This window comes from Mandrillus leucophaeus, unplaced genomic scaffold, assembly GCF_000951045.1.
Source record: "Mandrillus leucophaeus isolate KB7577 unplaced genomic scaffold, Mleu.le_1.0 Scaffold77, whole genome shotgun sequence".
In the NCBI taxonomy this organism is placed as follows: Eukaryota; Metazoa; Chordata; class Mammalia; order Primates; family Cercopithecidae; genus Mandrillus; species Mandrillus leucophaeus.
Genome location: NW_012108363.1, coordinates 2,859,297 through 2,885,393, shown reverse-complemented (window position 1 = coordinate 2,885,393; position 26,097 = coordinate 2,859,297). Strand labels below are relative to the sequence as shown.

The 26,097-nt window shown below is 43.3% G+C and overlaps 1 protein-coding gene across 1 annotated transcript in view; it reads right to left on the bottom strand.

Moving 5' to 3' along the window:
- ATP10B (ATPase, class V, type 10B) overlaps window positions 1-26,097 on the bottom strand; it is a 288,008-nt gene that overhangs the window by 51,095 nt on the left and 210,816 nt on the right. The window contains exons 9-15 of the mRNA XM_011966668.1: window positions 25,283-25,389; window positions 21,630-21,761; window positions 17,389-17,516; window positions 15,523-15,775; window positions 13,321-13,559; window positions 3,580-3,771; window positions 1,564-2,167 (exon numbers count right to left, since the gene is read on the bottom strand). Of these exons, the coding sequence (XP_011822058.1) occupies window positions 1,564-2,167; window positions 3,580-3,771; window positions 13,321-13,559; window positions 15,523-15,775; window positions 17,389-17,516; window positions 21,630-21,761; window positions 25,283-25,389 (1,655 nt within the window). The remainder of the gene's footprint in view (window positions 1-1,563; window positions 2,168-3,579; window positions 3,772-13,320; window positions 13,560-15,522; window positions 15,776-17,388; window positions 17,517-21,629; window positions 21,762-25,282; window positions 25,390-26,097) is intronic.

Here is a 26,097-nt window from a genome sequence, read left to right as displayed (position 1 = left end):
TTTAAGCTGCCACAGACATCATTTACCGATCTCTTGTGAAACTGAGCTAGCCTTCAGAATCATTCCTTACCAGGGCTGGATTGAGAATTTTAAAGGTCTTAAGATTGAACAGAATTTGTATACCTCACCCATCCTTGTATATATAATGCAAAATTAAAAATATAATTCTTAACAGAAAAGTATAATGAAGTCCAGTAGAACTCTGATTTTTCCATGATACTACTCCAAGGCTGTTTTTATATAATATAAAACTTGTTTCAAAGATGATTTTCTCATTTTTCAGGTGTTCCTGGTGCCTTAAGCATAGTCTTCATTTGTGCATCGCCTGATTCAGCACTATTTACAATATTTTATTTTTAAAGACACCAGCTCCTGAGATTAAACCTTTTTGTCTTTTACCTGCAAGTCTTGGAGTTTACCTTCTTGCTTAGGCTGCCAGGAACCTCAGCATCGAATTGAACATTTAAACACCATAAATATAATTAAACCTGAGGTTATTTCCTCCCTCCTTTCAAAGTTTTGCTTCTCAATTCTTATAGTAACATTGTATGTGTGTCTTTTATTGAAAGCATCTATAATCCATTTTGCAATCAGGTGAGGAGCAAATAAAGAGACATCTCCAGGGCAGTTTGGATGACTGCTGCTGAGGGATAGAGTGCCGTGGCTCCCTTGACTCAGAATTACTGAATTCACTTGTCTGCCAGAGTCTGGGGATAAAGAGAACTAATTAGCTCCCTTCCCCTTCTACACACTAATCAATCCCCATAAACCTCTTGGCCCTGATCCATAGCTGATAATGCAGGAGGCACAGCGCTGCCTGGGCAATTCTGAAGCTTGGCTGGAATCTACTATCCTGGGAGAATCATAGCCCCATAACTGTCTTCTTGTTAGCAATCAGGAAGCGGCTGCACACTAATTCATGCTTTTCCAAAATTGGACACTGATATGTAGGGACTTTGGAACATTTTTCTGGCTCAGTGCAAGTTTATGAAAATCCATCTGGGGGAGGCTGGGGAAAAGGATAATAAAGAGGAACACCTGAGGCTTCCCAGAGTGCACCAAGCCCAGTGCAGAATTCTAGCAGCATGAAACAAGTTCTGACCTGGAATTCAGGATACCTGGGTCTGGGATTTAACACTAGTTAACCATGTTACCTCTTGTAAGTCACTTTTCTTTCTGAGTTGAGTTTGCTTTTCCCCAAAATGAAGAGTTAGGACAACAATGTGTTCGATGGTAAGATAATGGATGCCCTAGTGCAAAAGACTGTGTGGATAATCCATGTTCAAATGAGTTTAGAAAACTGGGATGAAGTTAAAGATGTTTATCTGCTACAAGACTGTATAGTATTTAAATATACTAATGGACACTGATTCCCTAGGTCCAGAAGATGTAAAATGCACCATGTTTTAAGGATATTTGAGGAAAGCATCTTGTAGGTCTGTATTCCAGCTGGGACCTGCTGTACCAGGTGACACTACAACTTGAGCTTCTTATTACCATTCCACACTGCTTCTTCAACTATGGAACTCTCTGTGCCTGGAACCCTGGTAAGGCAGGACTTACCACAGGCTGGGTCTTCCAGCAGGTCCATGATGACCGAGTCAGCACCCTTGGTGTAGACGATGATCTCACCAGTCAGTGGGTGCCTCACAACCACAGACATTCTCTTCCTGACAGAGTCAAAGCCCAGGGTGCAGAGGAGGCTGAAGGTGAGGCAGGTGCCCTGGGGCAGGCGCACAGTCACCTGCTCAGGTGTCCGGGACACTAGTGTGAAGCTGTAGGCATGGGCAGCGTGCACCAGGGCGGCCTCATCAGGGCTCTCAGCCTCGTAACAGAACTCGGGCCTGGCCAGGTCTGGAGCTGGGGCTTCCAATGCCTCCTCCAAGGAAGTGCCTGACCCAGACCCCTGGATGTCGCCCTGGTCCCACATGCTGCTCCTGTAGCCACCATCATCGGTGGAGTCACCTCCACTGCATACAGACGCATCGTCTCTCTCATCTGAGTCCGTGGTGGCCATGTTGGCCCCTAAACTCTCCCCCAGGTCTGTGTCAGAGGGTGCAGTGGATGAGAATGACTGGCTGAGGCTCGATAGCTTCAACTTCTGGAAGAGCTGCTGAATCTTCTCCAGGGATGTCCCCAGAGCCTTGCTTGAGGGTTTGATGGTGACCTTGTCGCCAAAGGAGGAAAGTAGAACATTACTCTCAATGTTGGAAATAATACCAAGTTGTCCTATGCAGAATATGAAGGTACTTTTGCAATAAGTGAGGCCAGCTGTTTCCCTCCAGCCCTGAGATTCTAAGCATTGACAATGGTCATTTTCCACTATCTTTTGGTCGTCCCACTCTGAGCGTGGACAAAGGAAGGAAAAGGAGATGAGAATCAGAAACTCATAGTAAGGGTTCACATTTCCTGAACTCTCACCATGAATGCTTCTGCTTTATCTTTGAGTGCAGTATCTCATTTCATCCTCCCAATAATGCTATGGGATGCTATCATCAACCCAACTTATGGCTGAGGACATTGAGGTACAAAAAGTCTACATAAATTGGCCATGATCACCCAGTGTGTAGGGAGTAGAGTTGGAACTCAAACCCAGGTCTGCTCGACTCCAGAGGCTGGACTCTTGAGCTACGTGCCAGCTGAAGCTCCCACATTAACCTGAAAATTGGGAGTTGCATACTGTCTTTCCCCAAATGGTACTTCTTCCCCTCTTAAAAATGAGTTAATTTTTAAGATAAAGCTTTCTGCCTCCTAAAACTTCCTGAAGACTTTTGATAACTTGCTGACTTTCCAGTGCTCAGGTGATTTTCAGGGTGGTTTGGAATCGGCATAATGAAGGGAGGTTGTAGTTTAAGTGTCTGGGTGAAACTTCTTGTCTTGGTTTCATAGTTGCAAGTTGTACCACCTAATGATTCTCATCAGTGACTCACAGCGGCACTTGGCTAAGAGTCTGTGGAAGATTGAAGGTAAATTCACCTTCAGTAGAGTTTAGAGTATAATTTTACATACATGACCAGCTGCATTTTTTTTCCCCATGGGAAGAACATCACACACAGTATTAACTATTTTAAACCCATATATAAAAACAGCAGTATAGCACAATATTACTAGAAACCATTATGGAATCGTGTAGATCTATGAGCCATATGTCCTTCATTGCCCTACTTGAGTTTTCTGAGCCACCATTTCTTCGCTTGTTAAATCCACGGTCCTGCCTCATAGAGTTGCTGAGTCGAGAGGATTAAATGATAATACAGGTAAAGTGCTGGGTATGGAGCCTGGCATAAAACCAAGTGCTCAGTAATCACTAACTCTTAATGTCTACCTACAGACACATAGACAAAGTTTGAAAGCTACATAGATAGCTCATATATATCTTTTTCCATTTTATTTAAAAATGAGGAAACAGACCCAGGGAGGGTAAAGAGACCTGTTCTAGGTCTCACTGTGATGAAATGACACTGTTGCTAGGACCCAAACTTCATGTCTCCCTGATCAGAACTTCTCCCCTCACCCCTACTCTGCCTTCTACTTCTCTACTTCCTTTACCCTCCTCCCCCAGCCATCGCTAGTCCTTACCCTCTGCCTGGGCTCAGTGGTTGTAGACACCATGACAGAGTTGCAGATGGTTAAGGCAAGGAAGAAATCAGCAACGGAGGAGGTAGTGGAGAGGGAAGCCTTGGCAGGTCTGCTGTCTGACAAGGTCTCCAGCCACAGGGCAGCATCTCGAACCTTGGTCAGTAGGTTTTTATCTGGAGTTACATCTTTCACCTGGAAGAGAAAGGCCAGAATGAGAGTCTCTTCTGGGAAGGAAGCCCACTCCAGAAGAATCTTCACATGGCTGGGGAAAGGATGATGCCTCTTCATTGCAGTCTTGCATCCAACATGTTTTCCTCTCCCACAGATCTGGCCATTGCCAATTCTTATTTGAGTCCTTCCTGTCTCTCAGTGCCACATAACCATCCATTACCAGGCGCTGACAGTTCTTCACTCTCAGTGTCTTCCCACCATTTGTGTTGCTTCCAGCCATGCTGAGACCCTCTACCCCTCAATCCTGAATTTCTGCACCAGCTGTAAACTAATATTGTTGCCTGTCACCTTTTTTATTTTTTCTAACCCTATGTATCACCTGCACAGTCTTCTTAAAACTCCATTTCCTCCTGGTATTTTTGACTTCAAAAAACCTTCAGGAGATAGCCATTGTTAGCGTGATCAATTATTTGGCATTTAGATTCTTTAACAGTTTGCATTTTCACTCTTTATTCCCATACTTCTCAACATGGACCCTCAGCTCAGCCTGGTGGTCTGTTTGCTGCCTCTTGGATGTATACTCCTCCTGTATTCCTCTGATCACACTTTGCTTGAAAACTCCTCTTCTACCTACCAAAATCCTACTTCAATAACCATGGAAAGTCCCACTTGTCCATGAGATCCTATATAGCTCATAATGAATTCTTTCTCCTGAACCACAATAGCAGATTCTTAACTCAGAATGTCCACAGGAGTCAGGCATGTAAAGTGAATGTGGAAGGTGGGCCAAGGTAGAGATGAGGACATTATGGGGTGGTAGGAGCTATGAGACCTAGCAAGTCCTACCCCTATCTAAAGGGTAGCTACTGCTCTGCTGAGTGCAATGCTCCAATACTGGTCTAGTTTGCCAAGTCTCTTGATTTTTCAAGATAAAGCAAAGATGATGCATGACCTATTTTTTTTTCTTTTATTCCTATTCTTTTTTTAGAAGAATAAAGAGGAAGAACTGGATCTGACCCATGGATTTCCAAATTTTCACATCTTTGTAGAAGTTACCACTTGAACCATCCCTTTGGAATTCACTACATATTGACCTATATTTTATTTTTTGGTTTATGTATTTTCTCTTGCTCTGGCTCCTCTATTTTACCCCAGGGATCTGATGCCAGAAAAACTTCTTTCAGGCAGTGAGATCTTAACCAGAGCAGAGGTGGTAGTGGCAATGGCAGTAGTGGTGTCTGGCTCTGTCTACCTCCCCACTGGCATCTTGCTTTGGCCTCTATTTTAAATTCACTTTTCTTATGTCCGTGTTTAATCTCTCTAGAGATAAGGTAAGAGCCTCAAAGATAGAGAGGTTGAGTTTTCCATGAGGCTGTATTTCCTAGAGCTCTAACTACAGCTTTTTTGAAGCAGAAGCTCAACAAATGCCAGCTCTCAATGGTTAGATATGACAAAAGCCATTTTGCACAAGGCTTTCACATAAGATCATTCCTATCAGTGTTCAGATTTCACAGCTAAATCATAGTTTAGAAGAGAGTCAATGGCTAAAAATGATAGACTGAGGGAATCTTGATTAATTTGTGCAGGGTGAAGACTGAGGGCCAATAAGCTTTACCCAAGTTGAGAGTTTAACAAAATCCCTTGAGAAAAGAGGCCTCAGACTGTTTTCTGACTACCAAATACAATGACTCCAAGAGGTCTGATTCTGTCCTCCCTAGGGCTGCTGGCACAGGTGAGAGCCAGAGAGTAGGAAACTCAGACATACCCCACAAGAATGGAGCACACACACTTCAAGAATGCCAACCTTCATTCTGGGTGCTCTTCAAGAGTCAACAGTCATGCCCCAACTTGTTCATACCATCGTAAGAAGACAACTTCCAGAAAAAAGTCTGCTTATCAGAAGGAAGAGTGCTAATAAAACTGAATCAGACCTGCATTTCCTTCCATTGCCCTGAAAACAATTGTGCGAATCATCCATACCATGTGGTGTCATTATTTCCAGAAAACCTGAGAAGGGCACACACATATTATCCATGCTCTCTGCCTTTGACTCCAGTATTCCTGGTAGGAGCTCACATTTGTGAAGCTCTTCCTACCTTCCCAAGCAATGTCATTCATATAACTTCATCAGATTCTCATAGTCCCAAGTTGAGATGAAATGAATCCCGACTTAATTAAAACCCATAGAGATGGGCTGATTTGACCAAAGTTGCCTAGTGAGTTAGTGTAAAGCCAGAATCAGAGCTCAGACTCCTGAACTGCTAGTCTAAGGTTTTTCATTTCTGTGGTCGCAGTAAAGTAGCTATGTTCTCTTATTAATGTTTCTCTGCAAACTTCTAAAACCAGATTCCAGGGAGCACCCAGTTTTTGTCATCAAGTCAGCAACACCACTCAAGGAACTCCAAACTTATTTCCCAACAGAGTAATGAGAGCTCGTATTCACGTGGTGTTTCTTATGTTCTGGTGCATCCATGGTCTCATTATATTCCTGCAGTAACATTATCTGTTTAGTACCATTGTCCTCCCAATTGTCTCTGTATTTCAGATGAGGAGACTGATGCCCAAGGAAGTTGATTGTCTTGCCCAAGGTCACACAGTAAGTGGGAGGAATTCCTTCAGTTGATTTCAGTTAGTCTGATCCTAGCATTCATAATCTTAACGCCTATATCAGGCAAGATCCTGCATGTGAAGGAAGTGGTCTTGGAGACTTGCTACCACCCAGGGTCTTTAGTGTCTGGGTATCTCAAACACAATGGATGCATTTGTATATCTAATCCTTAAGGCTCAGCAGATAGTCCATGAGAGTAATAAAAGGGATTATGGAAACTTTCTTTTTTCAGAAAATAGATTTCTTTTTTAGGGGGAGGGTACTTGAACGAGATGTTGTTAAATCTTACCACCACAGGTACCCAAAGTTGAGGAACAGGCTTGGAGTTGTCAAAGCTAAATCCCCTATTTTCCTGATGCCAAAATTGAGTGTCAGAGAGGAGGAAACTGCTTGAGATCACACATTGATTTAGGGTCCGAACTAGGACAGTTTTCACACCACCTGACTGCCATCCTCTTGTAACACACCGCATTGCTCCAAGCTATGCGTTATGTATTTCCAAATGCTGACACAGTTAAAATGTTTCAAGTTATTTATTCCATATTCATTTACCTGCTGGTCTGTAAGTGCTAGGAGGGCAGAGACTGTCTCTGATGTGTCCCTCATGCCTGGTGGATTGTAAGCACTCAAAACATTTGTTAACTGACTCCTTTCTAGGATACCACAATAGCTCACCACTGATTAACTCCTGCTGTCTGTTCATTAAAACTACTCTTTCATATATTTCCATCCAATCTTGTAGCAATGCGTTAAAACAAAAGCCTTCTCTGTAAAAGGCCCTGGCTCATCCTGCAGGTGCCAGGAACAGATGTCAGCTAACCTTTATTGAGTCACCACAGACTTGTTGCCACAGGGCAAGGCTCTTCATGGCTTCTTTTGCCCCAGCACACTGGTTTCCTACGTGGTCCATTAACATTTAGAAACCTGGCACTTGCAGCACTTAGAAAGAAAGCAGTGTCCTTTCCTACTGCTGGCCATTGTCCAGACTATTTTTCTGAAGAAAAAGAAATATAAATTTGTGGGGCCACCAGTTTTTTATGTAAGAGCTTTGTGGCAGGCAGACACTCAACTAGTTGGATTTCTTTCTATTGTAGAACACCTAAAATGCATACAACACCCCTTTGAGGAAGGTGATTTTTTGAGCTCAAACGATATCCTCAAGGGTCCTATTATCATTAGACTATACTTATTGAGAATGCATAACAAAGTCAGGCACTGGGCTAAGTGCTCTTACGTCCATTATCTAATCGTCCTTAGAGCACTGATATCATTAGTATCATTCCACTTTAATTATGAAGCAAATGAGGCTCATTGCAGTTAAGTAACTTGTCCCAGGTCACAACATCACAGATAATGTGCTGGGACTTAAATCTGGTACCGCCTGATGCTAAAACCTAAACCCTTTAATGCTATGCCAAGATTTCTCAAACTTTAACATGTACACATGTCAACTGGGGATCTCATTAAAATGCAGATTCTAATTTAGCAGCTCTGAGTGGGGCCTGAGCATAGGCAATTCTGATAAACTTTCAGGTGGTGTTCATGCTGCTGCTTTGAGGACCACAGTTTGAGTAGCAAGGGTCTGTGTTACATGGCAATCCTATTGTTTCTATTTCTTTCTAGCTGGGATGTGTTCCCACAATGAAGGCTGGGAAAAGTAGGCCAAACTCTACTCTGCTATTCTTCTTTCAGTTTTAATAACTCACCCAAGTTCAGATGGGTGACTGTCACAGGTTGGGTACAGCAGTTTGTTGCTACAGGAATCCAGAGAAGGAAACAAACAGGAACCCTGGTTCCTGAGCTTGGAAGAAAATTCTTTATGGCATAGTTCCTCTTACGTCTCCATTTCCTCCTCCTCTCCCTGGATTGCACCTTTCATTCCAGCTACTCCAAAGAACTACAATTCTCCATCTTGCTTCTACAGATTGTCTCCTCCCACAACCGGCACTCCTTACCCACTCCTCACTAGATGGTCTCCTTATTCCTCCAGTTAACCTTTACTCCTGTCTCAAAATTCAGCCCAGGTGCCAACCTTTCCAGGAAGCTTGCTTGATGCCCCAGTATGATATAGCTGCACCTCTTCTAAGCTCCTATAGCACCTCTGCAGCCACACATCCCAGCCCAAAGAGCATTGTCCTGTAGTCACTGGTGCTCCTTTTGCCCCTTCACTGAGCTGTAAGATCCTGAAAGCAGGAGCAATGTTCCATTAGACTTTACGTCCCCAGTCTCTAGGACAGTATATGCCACAGAGTAGGTGCTTACTGAATGTTTGCTGACTGACCCAATAAATGAAAGGCTTTTCTAAAGAAATGCAGACACTGGCAGAGGTGGGAAGAAGCAGGCCCTTCTGTTTGTTGTTGATGAGTGTCTCAACTGGTACAATGTCTTGGGAAGAATCAACCAAAATAAAAAATGCACATACTGGCCAATTTAGCAATTATGCTCTAAGAATACTGTAGAGAAACACATATATAAACAGATGATGGCTCAACCATCCAACTAATTATAGTAGTCATTAAAAAAAAAAAAAGATGAGACAGCTCTCTTTTGAATGTCTACCTGTCTGTCTACACATAGGAAATATTCTTTAAAATTCATTAGGTTAAAGCAGCACAGTCCAAAACAGTGGGTACGGTATGCTTCCACTTGTAAAGAATGTGCTTGTGTATATGCCATACTTGTCTGTTTCTGTACACCTTTGGGAAGGACACACAGAAGCTGCTAATCATGGTTGTGCCTGAGGTGGTGGGAAGAGAGGAGGGAGGGACACTTACTTCCTACCATCAGCCTTTGGTTCCTTTCAATTACGTAACCCTGTGGGCTATGACTATTATGGAAACATATCCCTGGTTGCTGCGGAGCTGGAGGCTAACGCTGTTTAGGGCAGTGATGTCTAAGGCTCTGGCCTTAACGACATTTAGTTTGAATCAAGAACTGGGAAAGTCCAATGTTAGTAAATGCTCACTTAAATCGGAACACATGGATTATTAGGGAAAGCTTTTCCCAAATAGGGCATAAGCCCAAAGGAAAAAACTCAGTGGTGAAGCAAGAAGGGAGTTTTCCAGATCTTGCCAGTTCCCACCTCTTGTGAACAGTGTCACTGAGGCTGGGTCCCCCCTACCCTGATTTGGGACACTGGGGGACAAGGGGAGTACAGATAGGCTTCACTGCTTCCTGCCCTGTGTGATCACATCACTTCCAGAAAGATTCTGTGTACTTGGCTAATTAAATCAGGACTCTTATCTAACCTTACAGTGGGAGTGTGTCTATGTGGGCTGTCCCACCAATTTGGAGCAGACTGGGAGTGCTGCATAAATTTCTTCCAAAGAAAGAAAGGCAGACCAAGATTAGTGAAAGGAGGCAGAGGTCCAATGACACCTCCTTCGCTCCTCTCTGTTGCATTCTCTTTGGAAGGGTGGGGTGGTGGGGGGATGTCCACAGAGGAAAGCAGTGTGGAAGTTTGGAGGAGCCTAACTGGCCCTAATACAAATTTTATGATTAGGAAGATATTCTTTGGTCTGATGGTGCTGAGAAACATTCTGCAAGTGGCATTTTTAAACAAAGACTCTGCTCAAATCTTGGCTGCTTACAGACAAGGAGGAAAAAAAAAAAGATTTCATTTTCCATCTGCCAGTACTATTAAACACTGGCTTGGGACTCAACTCACCGTTTTTATATTACCCCCACCTTAAAGCCACAGATTTTATTGCAGGCAACTAGGCGATAATCACTGATGGTTTGTTTTTTTGTAGTAAAAGAAAAAAAAAGACAGCTTCTGTTGTTGCTGTTTTTTGTTGATTCTTATTTTTGGTTTAGAGCAAAGGGCCAAGGAAACCAACAACTGGCTTCTTTAGAAGGTGGTGGAATGCTCCCTGGGGGTTTCAGAGGCAAATTTTGACTGAGTTCGCTCAGAGAAGGTAAAGAACTGGTGGTTCCAAGAGATGGTCAGAACAGATTGGGTGCCAGATGGGCAGGTGCAGGAAGGCACAGAAGGCATGTGGAAGGGGACAAGTGCAGAGAGTCTGCCAGGAGTGGGTGGGGGTGGGCACCGAGACAGCCACCTGGGGCTGCCGCAGGAGCTCTCTAGGGACGACTTCAAGGATCTGACACCAGCTAGAGGTGTTTGATGGGTAAGCATGAGAGTCCTTAGAGTCCTGAAAGACTGCATACTTCACTCTCTTCAGCAAATGCCTCCCAAGCTGTAGAAAGTGCCAATTTGAGCCAAGTGAAGACTCTTTCCTGGTGGGGTGATGGCCTGCTTATGGAGGGTCCCCATCGTGGCTGCTCCCTACAATCATCAGAAATTAAAAGTGCTCAGTACTCAGCCTAGACCAAATACACCAGGATCTCAGGGGAGAGAGTTCAACAATTGTATTTTATGGAAACTCCCCATTTTCTCTTCATGACATCAGATATGTGAACATTTGTTCAAGGAAGACAGCTTCCCTTTAGAAAGATCATTTAAAACTTCCATTAGGCATCTGTCTAGAACACATAATTTTAAGAATTAAATCCTCAAAATAAACTCATGAGCCAGAACGATTATCTTCATTTTAACAATGGGTAGGTTGAGGCTTCCATTTCAGCAAGCCCACCAAAGTCACAGAGCTAGTACATGGGGTAGCTGAGATGAAAACCTGACACATTAGACCCCACATGTGCCTAATTCATAGCTGGAAGTTAGCTTGCAGGTCAGCAAAACATTATCTTATTTGATCTTTACAACAGCCTAGTGAGAATTATAAGGAAATTATTTTCAGGTGGTGAAAAAGACGTAGAAGGAGGTTTAACATGTTGCTTAAGGTTACCCAGCAAGCCAGTAGCAGAGCTAAAACCAGAACCTCCATTTCCTAACTCTGAACCCAGTGCCCTTCCTCAAAACTACTCAAAAATACAATTGTTCCACTAACCCCAGATTTTCAAGTGACCCGATTACATAAGAGTATACTTAGCTGTTCATAGGAAGAACATGTCACCATCTTCCCTTCCCCAGGCAACAAGAATTGGGACTTAACCCATGTGCCAACTTCCTTACTGCTCCTGAATGAACTTCGTCAGAACTTACCTTTGGGACTGCCAGCCAGGGCAGGACAATGACATCTAGGATCTGGAGATAGCTCTGGGGTTAGTGTGTCCCTCTCACTGATCATTAGCTAAAAGCCCTGCATCCAAGATTTTACTGCCTGGTCCAGGGATGCAGTTTTTCTGGGCTGCAGAGACTTGTCAGACTGAACAAGGGGCAGTGAATTGATGTGACCCAACTGAGATCCACAAAGGAAAGCTTCCTTTTTCTCCCCCTCATATTCTAGGGGAGACATTCTCAGGCACGTGGGATGCCTGTGGTACCTAGAAATGGAAGGTGCCAAAGACACATAGAATCTGTGCCTAATGAGAATTCACTAAAGTCGTTTTACAAATATTTAAGAAAAGAGCTTGGGGAAGTGTGTTACATTTATGGGGACAAAATTAAAAAGGATGTAGCAATATGCACACCTTGTTGTTATGTCACTTGGGAAAATCAAAAAGGGAAAAAAAAAACAACATGAAACTCTTCCAGAAGACATCTATGGATCATTTCACTTGTGTATTCATGAAGGTCATATATCTTAACACACTGTTCTTGTCTTATCCTTGCTAATGTTGCATTTCTGTGCATGACAATAATCCAAGAGAGGGAACTCAATTCTGTACTCATCCAAAGTTAGATGAGTAACAACCCAGAACACAGGCTCACAGTGTTTCTTCTTTGACACTGTCAGAAAACACAGTTCTTGGTTATGAATACTAAGTAGCAACATGGAAAATGTTTTCGATATCATGTTAAGTTAAAAATCCCAGCATCTACAATTGATATGTACCATGATTACAAAAAATGTTAAATATATGTAGTTATGTGTGTGTGTATTCATAGGGGAAATAAAAGACTGGAAAAAAATTGGCCAAAAGGATTATTTTTACTATCTAATTTTCTAATAAAGGGATGCTAACATTTTAGGTCCCATCTCTTAGTATGTACCTCTTGTTCAAGATTGCTGGGCCTCCCTGTGGCCTCTTGTGCAAGTGCAGAGATTCCAGATGATGTGTTTTTATGTTCCCTGGAGAAAGAGTGTATGCAGAGGAAAAAGGAGTAGGACAGTGGGCAGAAGCCCTGGTCTGGCCTTGACTTCTAAGGAATGCTGTGTAATCTCTGGGGAGAAACTTGGTTTTCTTTGCTTGCTACCTGGATGTTTGCTGATGGCTGTCCTAGTGGATCAAATGTGAAAGGACCATACGCAGAAAGCCCCAGACCAAAGCCACAAACAGCAATGCCCATAGGGACTGAAGGGAATTAGTTAAGAGAATGAAATGGGCTGAGTAATCTTGACATAGATATTATTTGCTTCATAACTATTTAAAACTTATTTTTGATCACCAAGAAGTATGTTCTCCCATTTTTCTTTGAACCTTACAGGCTTATCTGTTGGTTTTCTCCCTTATAGAAACATAAGCATAACTGATATTTCTAATTTCTACTAACAGTATAATTTTTAAAACATCCATAATGAGTATGCAGTTGCCCCCACCTCAGTGATTGCATAAATAGAGAAGGTGGGTGGGGGGCAGTGATGAGCTGAAGATGGCATGCCCAGTCTAAGAGTTAGGAACCTCTCAACTCAAGCCAATTGTTGCCATGAGGAAATGCTGACTTAGTGTGGAGAATTTTTATAATTCAATTTTTAAAAGAGAAGCAAAAAAATCTATATGCTTACATAAGATCTCTGATTTCCAAACATTGAACATTTCTAATGACTAAGAATTGTCTATGCCAACAAAACACATGTGTGAACTATACACAAAACCAAGAGCACCATTTTGAAAGCTCTTCAGGGTTTGTACAATTTTTCCTTTTTCACGTTCTAGTGCCCCCCCCCATCTCTTCCCACAGAACACTTGCAGTTCAAAGGGGAAAGTCAGGGACTTACTATGGAGCTGCTGAAGGCCACAGGAGGCTGTGAGCTTTCACGGTACCCCATAGACCTTTGCCGGTAGTGGCCCTGGATGGGCACCCGGGCACTCTGGCTCCTCCTCAGAGGCTGAGCACCTTTTTGGCTTCTCCTAGTTGCTGGATCCTGGGCCCATCTAGCTGGGAAGGACAGGCATTGGTATTGGGTCCACTCTTCACCATCTGAGTCCAGCTCCTTTGGGGTCTCCAGTCGCTTAGCTGCAAGAAAGGAGTCCTGTTATTGCACTAGTTGTACCTTGGCTGGACTATGTTGGGGAAAGCCTAGACTTTGGGGTGGGGTAAGAGCATGGGAAGGGTCTATGCTACTCTGGAAAATTGGGCATCTGGACTACCAAGACTGGAGAAAGAAGGGTACAACTAAGTCCCACAGATACAAACTCTAGTGGATTTCCTACTAGTTATGTGACTTTGAGCTTTGACATAACCTGTCACTTTATTTCCTCAGAGTTTTTTTTTTTTTTTCTAGGTTTCTAACTCATAGGGATGTTTTGAAGATTTAATGATATAATGTGTTAAAATAACTAGCATACTGTAAGTACTGGTAATGAGGCTCTTATTATTACAAAGAGATCAGAAGCTCCCATGTAAATGGTCCACTATCACCAAGGCAAAGCGGATAGGGCTGCTTATAATGTTATCTCCACCTTTCTCTTCCTCCATCCCTCACACTCAAAAGAATGAATACTGCCCTCTTAAAGAGTTTCTCTCCTTTAAAAAGTGGGTGAAGGATATGAACAGACACTTCTCAAAAGAAGACATTTATGCGGCCAACAAACATATGAAAAAAAGCTCATCATTACTGGTCATTAGAGAAATGCAAATCAAAACCACAATGAGATACCATCTCACACCAGTTAGAATAGCGATCATTAAAATGTCAGGACACAACAGATGCTGGAAAGGATGTGGAGAAATAGGAACGCTTTTACACTGTTGGTAGGAGTGTAAATTAGTTCAACTGTTGTGGAACACAATGATTCCTCAAGGATCTAGAGCTAGAAATACGATTTGATCAGCAATCCCATTACTGGATATATACCCAAAGGATTATAAATCATTCTACTATAAAGACACATGCACATGTATATTTATTGCAGCACTATTCACAATAGCAAAGACTTGGAACCAACCCCAATGCCCATCAATGATAGACTGGATAAAGAAAATGTGGCACATATACACCATGGAATACTATGCAGCCATAAAAAGGATGAGTTCATGTCCTTTGCAGGGACATGGATGAAGCTGGAAACCATCAGCAAACTAACACAAGAACACAAAACCAAACACTGCATGTTCTCATAGGTGGGAGTTGAAAAATGAGAACACATGCACACAGGGAGGGGAACATCACACACTGGAGCCTACCGGGGGGTGGGGGGCTAGGGGAGGGATAGCATTAGGAGAAATACCTAATGTAGGTGATGGGTTGGTGGGTGCAGCAAAACACCATGACACATGTATACCTATGCAACAAACCTGCACGTTTTGCACATGTATCGCAGAACTTAAAGTATTGGGAAAAAAAAGAATTTTTCTTAGAAAGTGTGTGTGTACGTGTGTGTGTGTGTTGGAGTGGGGGACAAAGTTGGGCGGATGATAGCTGAAGGAATCAGGTCAGTTTTATGAGTCATATTCAGTCCATGCAAGGTAACAGTTCAGGCATTTTATAGCCCTATCTCCTAAATCAAAACTTTGCATCAGTGGCAATCTAAGATATCTGTTAGAATAGAAGGTATCTTCAGGATGTGTTAAATCTGACCATGCACCTAGACACAGACCTGCCCTGATATGTCAGGTAAGGTGGCCTGAGAAATTTCCAAGCCTTGGTTGTGGTGACTGGCACACAATTGGGAAATGTCTGCAATCCATTGCTGACAGATAAAAATCTCGTTTCATAAAGTGCTTTGGCACCAAAGATCAACTGGAGGGGTACCACATATGAGATAACTTCTAACTTTTGTAAACAAATGAAAATTTACAAGTAATTGGAACAGCCCTGATCTGTGACAAGGAAGACCACAGGGATACATGAAGCAACTTGTGGAAATGCCATACAGCCTCTAAGAGAGCCAGGAGAATGTCTTTTATCTCCTTTTTCTGAGGAGAGCAGGGCATTTCCTTTTCGAAAGCGGGATGGAGCCCTTGGGAGCTCTCGTACCATTTTCTTGGTGAGAATACTCGCTGCCCATGATGGTACAACGTCGGAACACCATCTTGTTCTCCGTCAGGGTCCCCGTCTTATCGGAGAAGATGTACTGGATCTGGCCTAAGTCCTCCGTGATATTGAGGGCTCGACATTGAATGGATAAATCGGTCTCTTCATCATACAGGTCAAGGTCATTGTTCAAGAAGAACACTTGCCCGAGCTTCACCAGCTCAATGGAGACGTACAAAGAGATGGGGATCAGCACCTGAAAAGAGATGAGTTTCTACCACGTCAGAAACCAGGCAGGTTCCCTCCCTTGGGATCCTCACTAGCAGGTAGCAAAGGCATTTAATGGAAAGTTGAGGTCAGCTCACAGGACAGACTCTTTCTGTGAAATTAACGGTCAATGACCTCATGCATCCCTTGGAGTTCTTAGGGGAATCTGAAAAACAGATATGTCTTCTTTGACCAAGGATGTCTGATACAAGGTAGGCACTCACCATTGGTTGTCTGTGACTGAGCTGGGAGGGAGTGAGGGAGACTTAGCATCTCTGTTTAGAGTCCCCTGACTCCCTTCAGATCTCTGTGCCACCAAGGGCTGCTGCCCACTTTTACAGGTATTCAGACGTATTGTTAATTTCTCCCCACCGATTCAATACCTGGTGTTTACCAAGTGCTTGTTGTACATTTGATGCTGTTCTAAGTCCTGGAAATGCGAGTCAACAGAACATAATTCCTGGCTTTGAAGAACTTGCCTTCCAGTGACAAAGAACAAACAAATAAATATATATGAGTGGTGGTAAGTCACATGAGGAAGAATAAAGAAAAGTAAAGAGGATAGACTGATGACTGGGTGAGATGCTTGTAAACCATGACCTTTGAACAGAGACATGAGGAAGCCAGGGTGTGAGTTGTGAAGTTGTCTGGGGGAGGAGTGTTCTGAGCAGAGGAGAAAGCCAGGCACAGGCCTGGCAGTGGGGGTGGCGTTTGGGGAGTAATAGGGAGCAGGCCTTGCAGGTGAGTGAGGAGGGGAAGAGGGCTAGGAGGGGAGGTCAGGGAGGGGAGTCAGGGTCCAGATCACTTAGGGCTTCATCAGCCACAGTAAGGACTTCAGATTCCACTTTGAGTGGATATGAAACCATGAGAGGATTCTGTACATAGGAGGGGTATGATTTAATTCACATTTAAAATAGATTACCCTGCAAGGTGAGTGGAAAATGTTCACCAATAAGAGAGCAGTGAAACAGCCTCCAATACCACAAGAAATGGTAGATGGAGCTCCACAAAAGTAAAACCACAACTTCCCTCATCTTTTCATAGATTGTATTTTCTTAGAGACACAAAGATTTTAAAATTCATCTCTTCATCAATTACTGCCTCACATTTTGTAGGTGCTCTATTTTTTTTTTTTCTGTCCTATGTTGGGCCAGTTCTGTTCTTTTCCTTCTCAATGTATCAGATGTTAAAACACTAACTCGTGGTTTCTCTCTCTTAATGTTGGGTCAGAGAGTTCTCTGTAGCTCACTGTGCTACTTTATCTTCTTTTGTTCCTAGGTCATTTGTGTTTTATCTGCTCTGGCAGAGGGACAGGCACATATGGGTCACTGCTGTCATCTTACTCTTAAATAGAAAAGTTGATAAATATTTCCCTCCAGCTATTATCTGGGGGCAGAATCCCCTCTACAAGACAGGGCTAGGTCCTTAAATCACCCAAAATGTGAATGCTTTCAAAGATGCACAAGAAAGTGATGATCATTTCCTCATCTCAATCCAGTTTGTACTTTCTAGTGGTCAGCACTGGTTTTTCTTTATTTTACAAAGTTGTAGGGGTTTTGGCCACATATCTTTTTGGGCCCCTAGTTAGGGAGGGCTTCCTACCTGGAGCAGGATGATCATTGTGAGGAACATGTAGAAGCCCCCAAGGGCACGGGGAAGGAAGCTGCCATTGGCATCTGGCACATCGAAGGGAGGGTGTTCTTCAAAGGTCCCGTTCCAGATGCTGTGACCTGAGAGGAGGCAAAACCAGGAATGAGGTTGAATCTCCACTAAGTCCTAAAGTTGGTCAATTAAACCAGCCCTTGACACATTCTTAGAAATGGATGTGCTTTGGAACGCCCCTCCTTCTTCCATACAACATAGCTCTGTGTGTGTGTGCATGTGCGTGTGTGTGTTTGGGTGTATGTATATGTGTTCATGTTGCTCTAAAGTGGTTCTTCATATACATTTCAATCCCTTGATATGCATTAAGTTTGTTTTACAAGAGGAGATTGGCATGAGGATTACTTATTTTTTTTATTAAGTCTTGTTAAATAGGGGCTGGAAAGAGATAAAGAAATACTCGTACTTTTTTGTTCTGTGGTGCACACTTTTGTGCGTGGGTGGGGAGCCTTGAGACCTGTCCCCTAGTCTCCCACTTCTTATCCCATCTAATGCCCATCTACCCATCCATCCTTCCATTCATCCATTGTTCTATACATTTATCTATCCATTCATCCATCTATCCACCTACCCGTCTACTTACCCATCTATCCATCCATCCATCCTTCCATCCACCCACCCATATATCCATCCATCCATCCATCCTTCCATTCATCAATTTTTCTATTGATTCATCTATCCATTCATCCATCCATCCACCCATCTACTCACCCATCTATCCATTCATCAATCCCTCCACCCACCAACCCGCCCCCATCCATCTATCCATCCATTTTTCTATTGATTCTTGTATCCATTCATCTATCCATCCACCCATCTACTCGCCCATCTATCCATCCATTCATCAGTCCCTCCATCCACCCACCCATCTATCCATTCATTCATTCTTCTATTCATCCATTTTTCTATCCATTCATCTATCTATTCATCCGTCTACCCACCCATCTACCCATCCATCCATATACTCCATATAATCACCCATTTATCCATCCATCCACCCACCCTCTCACCCACCTACATACTTACCCATCCATCCATTTATCCATCCATCCATCCATCCATCCATCCATCCATCCATCCATCCATCCATCCATCTCTGTTTACCCATTCATCCCTCCCTCTGTCTGACATTGATTAATTCAAGAAGTTAGTACTAGTTCTTGTCATTGTGGAGTTTGTTTCCAAATTAGGGAGCAAGCTATAAAAGGACAAATCACATACAGTCTGAGAGGTGCAATAGCAGAGCCTAGAATGCTGTGACAGCCCACAGCAACAGCAACAGGTACAGACTGAACTCTGTTTCCTTATCTGCAAAGGAGATAACAACACCCATTATCTGAGGATTATGTAAGGTAAGCACCTGTTATAGAGCTCACTAAACCTCAGTGTTCTTGTCTGTTAAATAGTAATAATACTTTCCCTATAGAGTTATTGTGAAAATAGAATAACCTAATGTTTAAAATGCTCTCAGCTCCAAGAAGTATAGAAAAATGAAAGACATAGAGGATGTTGCAGTGGCCAAAGATGCTTCCTTGCCCAGGAGGTTGGGTCAAATGCCATCATACCTGACAGAAGAAAGGAAACTTACAGACATGAAGCTATTTATGGGAAGGTACTATTATAAACCAGATGACTAAGGACCAAACACATGGCACAGAGTAAGGGCCACTGGCCTTTAAGGGAATAAGAAAAGAGCATGGGAAAAACTCGAGAAGGCTGAATGGATGAGGAGGACTTGAGGGGGTCCTGGAGCCACAGCAGGTGTTGGATGGTCTGGAAGGCCAGGGCAGAGTATTCTGGGTGAGGAAATAAGAAACACCACCTTTACAAAATCAAAGTAAACATGTGGTCAAGAACTGTGGAATGGTGCTCATTTGAGAGTTTTCATGTTCGGTAGGGCTGTGCTTTAATTAGGCATCAACAGAGTCCTGTGTATGAGTTGTTATCTCAGAATAGAATTCTGACCCTCCCCATGAACTTTCTTCATTTCTTTATTGTTTTGGGGAATTTGCCAAGCAGATTCTGGTTTGCCTGTGCCTTATCTCACCCTGTGACCTTTTAATCATTAACTTTCTTTTTCTGGAGACACAGTGAGATGATCTCAAATGTCTTTTTCACTCTGATATGCCCTGAAAAACCTGTCCTGAAGCAGAAGCAACAGTTCTTGCAGCATCCTGGGGACACAGGTGGCCACATGGGCTGGGGAGAGAATGGGAGTGGGGACAATGGCTTGTTTCCCTGCTTCCCCTCCCGCAGGTGGTCTCCTTACAGCTGTGAGCCAGCCTCAAGCAGAGTGCTATTAGACACACCTGGGAACTCCAGGCTACCCACAAGACTCAATCCCATCGCCATCACTGTAGTGGCACACAGTCTCCCTGAGCCCCTATGAAGCTCTCAGCCTTTCAGACACCATCTTTTTCTAACAACAGCAATGGTTACAGTTTCTGACTAATGCAAGTAAACAGCAAACACCACTGCTGCTCATTGGTTTGGGGTCTGCATATTTCTGAATTCAGGACATGAGTTTTTCTCTTGATTGTCCCTGTTTATTTTTGGGATCTCCTTTAGCATCCTGAGAATCATTTTTAGAATAAGGCCATAGACAGTGGGGAGTCTGGGCCCCTCTTTTTCTATAGTCTGAGGATCAACTTAAAGGGCTCCAGATCACTCCTGTCTCCACCTCTCACGGTGCTTCTCACTCAACTCGGGCTACAGTCTGGCTCTGCTTTGGTCTCCATTCTTGGCCTTACTCTTGCCACACCCAACAGCCAACTGCTCCTATGCACAAAATGATTTTTCTTCCTGCTTCTATGCTTTGTGATTTTCCTGGGGCTAAGAGTGGCCTCTCTCTGCTTACAGCTTCCTGCCCCATTCAGCCCCTACACTTGGCTCTGCCACCCTCCTCCTCTGGCAAATGTCTACTCTACTTGAGAATGAGCTCTAGCAGCTACCTCTTCAAGAAAGACTTTCCTTATTGCTAATCCCATAATACCTGTGGTAGGGTGAATAATACCCTCTGTCTCCCCAGGATACATCCTAATCCTCGGGGCCCTGTGAATACACTATCTTATATGACAAAAGGGCTGTGCAGATAGGATTAGGTCACAGATCTTGAGATGAGAAGAGTATCTGGATTATGAAGGTGGGCCCAATGATGTAATCACAAGTGTCTTGTGAAAGGCAGGGAGAGCTACTGCTGCAGATGAGGAGAGGAAATGTAGGCAGAGACTGGGGAGGTACACTCTGAAGACAGAGGAAGCAACCACAAACTAAGAACTATGGGCAGCCACTAGAAACTGAAAAAGACAAGGAATAGATCCTTCCCTCAGAGCCTCCAGGAGGAACCAGAACTACCGATTCCTTGACTTTAACCCAGTGGTCCGCAACCTCTTTGGTACCAGTGACAGGTTTTCTGGAAGACAATTTTTCCACGTCAGTGGGGATGGGGAGATGGTTTCAGGGGTTTCAGGATGATTCAAGTGCATTATATTTACAGTGCACTTTATTTCTATTATTACATTGTAATACATAATAAAATAATTATACAACTTACCATAGTGGAATCAGCGGGAGCCCTGAGTTTATTTTTTTGCAACTATACGGTCCCATCCAGGGGTAATGGGAGACAGTGACAGATCATCAAGCATTAGATTCTCGTAAGGGGCACACAACCTAGATCCCTTGCATGTGCAGTTCACAATAGGTTTTGCACTCCTGTGAGAATTTAATGCCACCGCTGATCTGACAGGAGGTACTGGTCTTTGGCCCAGGGGTTAGAGACTCCTGCTTTAACCTACTGAAATTGATTTTGAACTTCTGATCTCCAGAGCTGTAACAGAGTAAATTTGTGTTGTTCTAAATGGCTATGTGTTCATGTTTTACAGCAGCAATGGGAAACAAATACAGTCTGATTCATCTTGTTTTCCTTCCACACTTTGAGAGTGCCTGTGTTCAGTAAACATTTCTTGACCAAATAAATATCAGATGATATTCCGAATAGTTAAAGAGCACATACTACTTTAAGAGATTTTCTTTTGCCTTTTCGTTTCATTGGCATCCCATTAAAGTAGGCAGGGTAGAATTTACATTTTATTAGCCCTACTTTATAAATGAGGAAGCTGAAGAAATTTGCCCAAATACATCGATTACTGTGTCCTTGTTCTTTCCAGAACATCCCATACCTACAGCTCCAATAAGGCACATGAGGATGAGGATCCCAATGCAGAAGAAGATGTCTATGTTCATGCGCCGCTCAATCTTGCTGCGTTTGTACCGGGGGCCGCTGTTGTTCAGCATGGCTTTCGTCTCGTGGCCTTTGAGAGAAAATGAGGAAATCAGTCCCTTAGCTCCTGTTTCCTATGTCTTACACCATTCCCTCAGCTCTTCTCACAGGAGCTTAAGATAAAAAAGAGGCTTCACTCTTCAACTTGAACTTGCCCTGCCTCAGAAGGTTGCTGAGAACAGCTGTAGGGGCCTCACATAACTTACCAGCAGGTCCTCAGTGAGCATCCCCTTCATGCATGCCAGACACCGTGGTGGGCACTGACAGAGCTCCCACGCACAGGCTGCACCCTGCACAACTCTAGAGCGTAGCCCTTATTCTGTAGTTGCCAAAGATTTATAAGTTTATTATGAACAGAGTTCTGGCAAATGATAGTAAGCTGTCTTAAAGAAGGGCTGTCTTTTCCTAATTGGCACAAAGGTTCTGTTCCACCTGTTACGGGCGAGCAGTGGGATACAATGGCAAGACATACTGTTCACATTCTAGTGAAGATATACAAGAAGACAGAAAGGATAATTATCATTATTAATAAGTCCTGTGAAGTAAATAATACATAGTAAACAAAAGGCCAAGGTGGAAAAGAGGTGGTGTTGGAGATCCTGCTCAGGGAAAGCTGCTCCAAGGAGATGATATTGAAGGGAGGCCTCAAGGGAGAGTGGAGCTGGCAGCAGAGTTTTCGGCTGAGGAACTGTATGTGCAAAAGACCTGTGGTAGGACAGTGCCTGGGACCAGTAGTTTCCCCCCTTGTTTCTTTGGTCATGCCTAAGTTGTTGGTGTTGCCTGAGCAAGAGTAGTAGGGACCAAAGGCCCCCACCCCAGCACTAACCCTGGGGAACTCCACTCCTATGTTGAAATTTTGCATACAATTTTGGTCAAAGAAAGGATGGCAAAGTTTGAAAACTACCAATCTCATCCAGTCACGTTCTTCCCTACTAGGGGAAGCTGAGGGCTAGAGGGTAAAAAGGATCTGCCCAAAGTGAAAGAATAAGTCAATGTCAGAGTCACATTGCAAACCCAAGACTCAGATTGCCAGTCTAGTTCTCCTTTCACCAACCCCTGGGACCCAAGGTCACATACCTAAGAGCTAAGAGTCAAACTGAGACTTTGTCTTTAGATGGAGTCTCTCCTTTGGGGCTGCTGAATGTTAACTACAGTGCCATATTCCTCAGCAGTTAAATGCAAAAAACACCAGTCACGTATTTTCTGTGCAAAATTAAAGAAAACCAATACATCAGCTCCAGAAGCAAACGGCTTTAATGCTGTTTAGCTAGTTGCCCTGTGGATTTAAACTAGCAACAAAACAGTAGGAGTGAAAAAACTCTAGGCTTTTAAAATTAGACTCAAGTTGCTGCAATTGTGAGTGGGGGTTCCAGCAGCACCCCTGGGTCTGTAGCCTCTCTGGGACTATCCCCTTCACCCACCTGATCCTTGCCTTCTGAGACCCCTCTGTTCTTTTGGAAAGAGTTGGGTTCAAAGGGAGGCAGTATGGGACAGTGAATAAGAGTGTGGGCTCTGGAGTCAGAGCTCAGCTCTGTGGATACTTGACCTTGGGTTGCAGAGAGTTCAACTTAGGAGGCATGTGACCTTGGGTGAGTGAATCTCTTTGTACTTCAATTCCTCATCTGAAAAATGGAGACAATTGTATATGAAGTGGGAAAATAAATCAATATACACAAAGTACTAAATTAGTTTCTGGTAAGTTGGGACTCAATGTTTGCTGTGAGGAGCACACACCTCTACATTGAACCTCTTTCTTCTGTAAATCTCATCTTGGCCTTTTTGGGCCTTTGACTCTGAGGCCCTGTTTTATCCATTGCCAATGTCAAGGTTGAAATGAGAATTCTGGACCGTTGCTCTCAACCAGGAGTGATTTTACTCCCCAGAGGACACTTGGCAACATCTTGAGAAGTTTGGGTTATCTCACTTGGTGGGGGGTGCTAATGCATCTTGTAGGTAGAGGCCAAAGATGCTGCTAAATACCCTATAGGACAGCCCCCGTCACAAAGAATAATATGGACCAAAATGTCAATGGTGCCAAAGGTGAGAACCCCAGCTCTAGATAATAATGCTAAAAACAACTGATATCTTTTCTTTCTCATATTTTTGAGAGCTTGATGTATTCCAACTGTCGTATTAGGCCCTTTTCACAGATAATCTCATTTGAACCTTATAAAGCTACAAGGCAGAAATTATTAGTACATCTTGCATTGAAAGTTCAACCATCTTGTTCAGGAACATGCAGAATATGAATGAATTTTACCCCTAGGCAGTCCGACTGGCTGGAGCCATGGTTAACACTCCACATCTGCCGCCTATATACCACTCCCATCACCTACTCAAGGTTTCTTCTTTATTTCTGTTCAGCCAGAGAAGCGAAGCTCTAAATCTATGTGGTTATGATTACTATTTTCTTTTTTGGTAGAGTGGAGATTGCTGGAGAGTTCATTTTTAATAGGTTTACCAGATGGTGTTGAACTCCATTGCTAAAGGTCTTTGAAATAAGTCATCTCAACTGACAAATATAATGCCCCTCTCCCAAATTAGGGAAAGCTGGCTAAATCGTGACATTATTTTTTAAAGGAACTGTTTTTCTCTGACAATCCCAAAGAGTAAATCTTATGGTAGATGGATATTTAAATGCTCTTCTATGTCCATTGGAAGTGGTGTTCTATGGAAAACAAACCAAACACAAAAGCAAATAAGCAAACTATTCCAGAGTGTCCCAGTTAGTGGAAGACTCAGAAGAAAACACATTCTGGAGTTTTCCAGTGAAGGTAGATGCTCCAGAGAGACCCTGTTTCCTCTGTTGTGGCAGAAGTCTTCAGGTGTTCATGTAACAACAGGTGCATTGAGTACCTATGAGCACTGGTGTTAAGTACTAGACATACAGCAGCCCCAAGACTGCCCTCCAAGAGTTTAGATTTCATTGTGAGAAGTCCTGCTATTATCTTTTTTCATTGGAAAGCAGGATCAAAGTTGGAAGGAGAGATAGGCCTCCATATCTGGAGCCAAAAATTAAATAAAGGTAATAGTAAAAACATAACTACAAAAACAACTAAAACCCACTAGCCCTCTCTTTGCTATAGGCAGTGCTGGATGCTTTTCATGTGCTGAGTAACTTGATCCTTACAAACACTCTGTGAGACAGATACAAATATTCTCCCCACTGTACAAATGAGGAAATTGAGGCTCCAAAGGGGAAGTTGTTAAGTTTGGTGAGGTTATTCCACAGACTCAAGAAGATACACTTCATTCTGACTTTAGTTAGTAGCACAAAACCATTGGGGTGATTGAGTATGAATCCCTTTCCCTGTCTTGTGCAGATGGGTGATATTAACTCAGAATCTCATCGTGTCTCATGTAGAGTGAGTGAACTGCTATGATTCCTAGCCTCCATTTGCTTAGCTGAGAAATGGGAAGTTACATGAGTAAATGGGAAGTTACTGTGAACTGTTGTCAGTTCCCATTGACTGAAGATGGATTTGGAGGAGGGGATGGAAGGGGAAGGACAAAGGAAAATTCAGACAAAAGGAACTACCCAGAGACAATGACCTGCATAGATGACAATGCCAACAGCCATCTCGGTGTTTCTGATGGTGCAGCCTCGAAGGAGAAGACTCTCACAGCCAACGCCAGTCCTGGTCTGGTCAGGATGCTCCCTGGTGAGGATGAATAAAAGACGTGGGGTGGTTTGGTGGTCTCTCCATGCTGTTACTGGGTAGTGTCACAGAACTAGAAGTGGTGAGTGAACATGATCCCTCTCCTCCCTGTTTTTTCAGAAAAGTGATGGTAGCTCAGAATCTAATCCTGTTCATGTTCAAGGGCAGATCTCTTCATTGCTCCTAGGAAGTCTGGGTGGGAGCTAGACCATTAGGAGGGAATTGTCCACCCTGAGAAAACTGTCATTTACCAACATAAAAGGCAGAACTCTGGTGAAAAAGCCTTGGCTTCAATTCTCACATTCAAAATGTTTTTATGCAGAGTGAAGCAAAAAAACCAGCCAAAACTCACCAAAAACAAGATGGTGATGAGAGTGACCTCTGGTCGTCCTCACTGCTACACTCCTACCAGAGCCATGACAGTTTATAGATGCCGTGGCAATGTCAAGAAGCTACCCTATATGGTCTAAAAATGGGAGAAACCCTCAGCTCTGGGAATTGCCCATGCCTTTCCCAGGAAACTTGTGAATAATCCACCCCTTGTTCAGCATATAATCAAGAAATATCCATAAAAATGGGCAACCAGTAGGGCCAGGTGAGGTGGCTCAACCCTGTAATCTCAGCACTCTGGGAGGCCGAGGCGGGTGGATCACAAGGTCAGGAGTTCGAGACCAGCCTGGCCAACATGGTGAAACCCCATCTCTACTA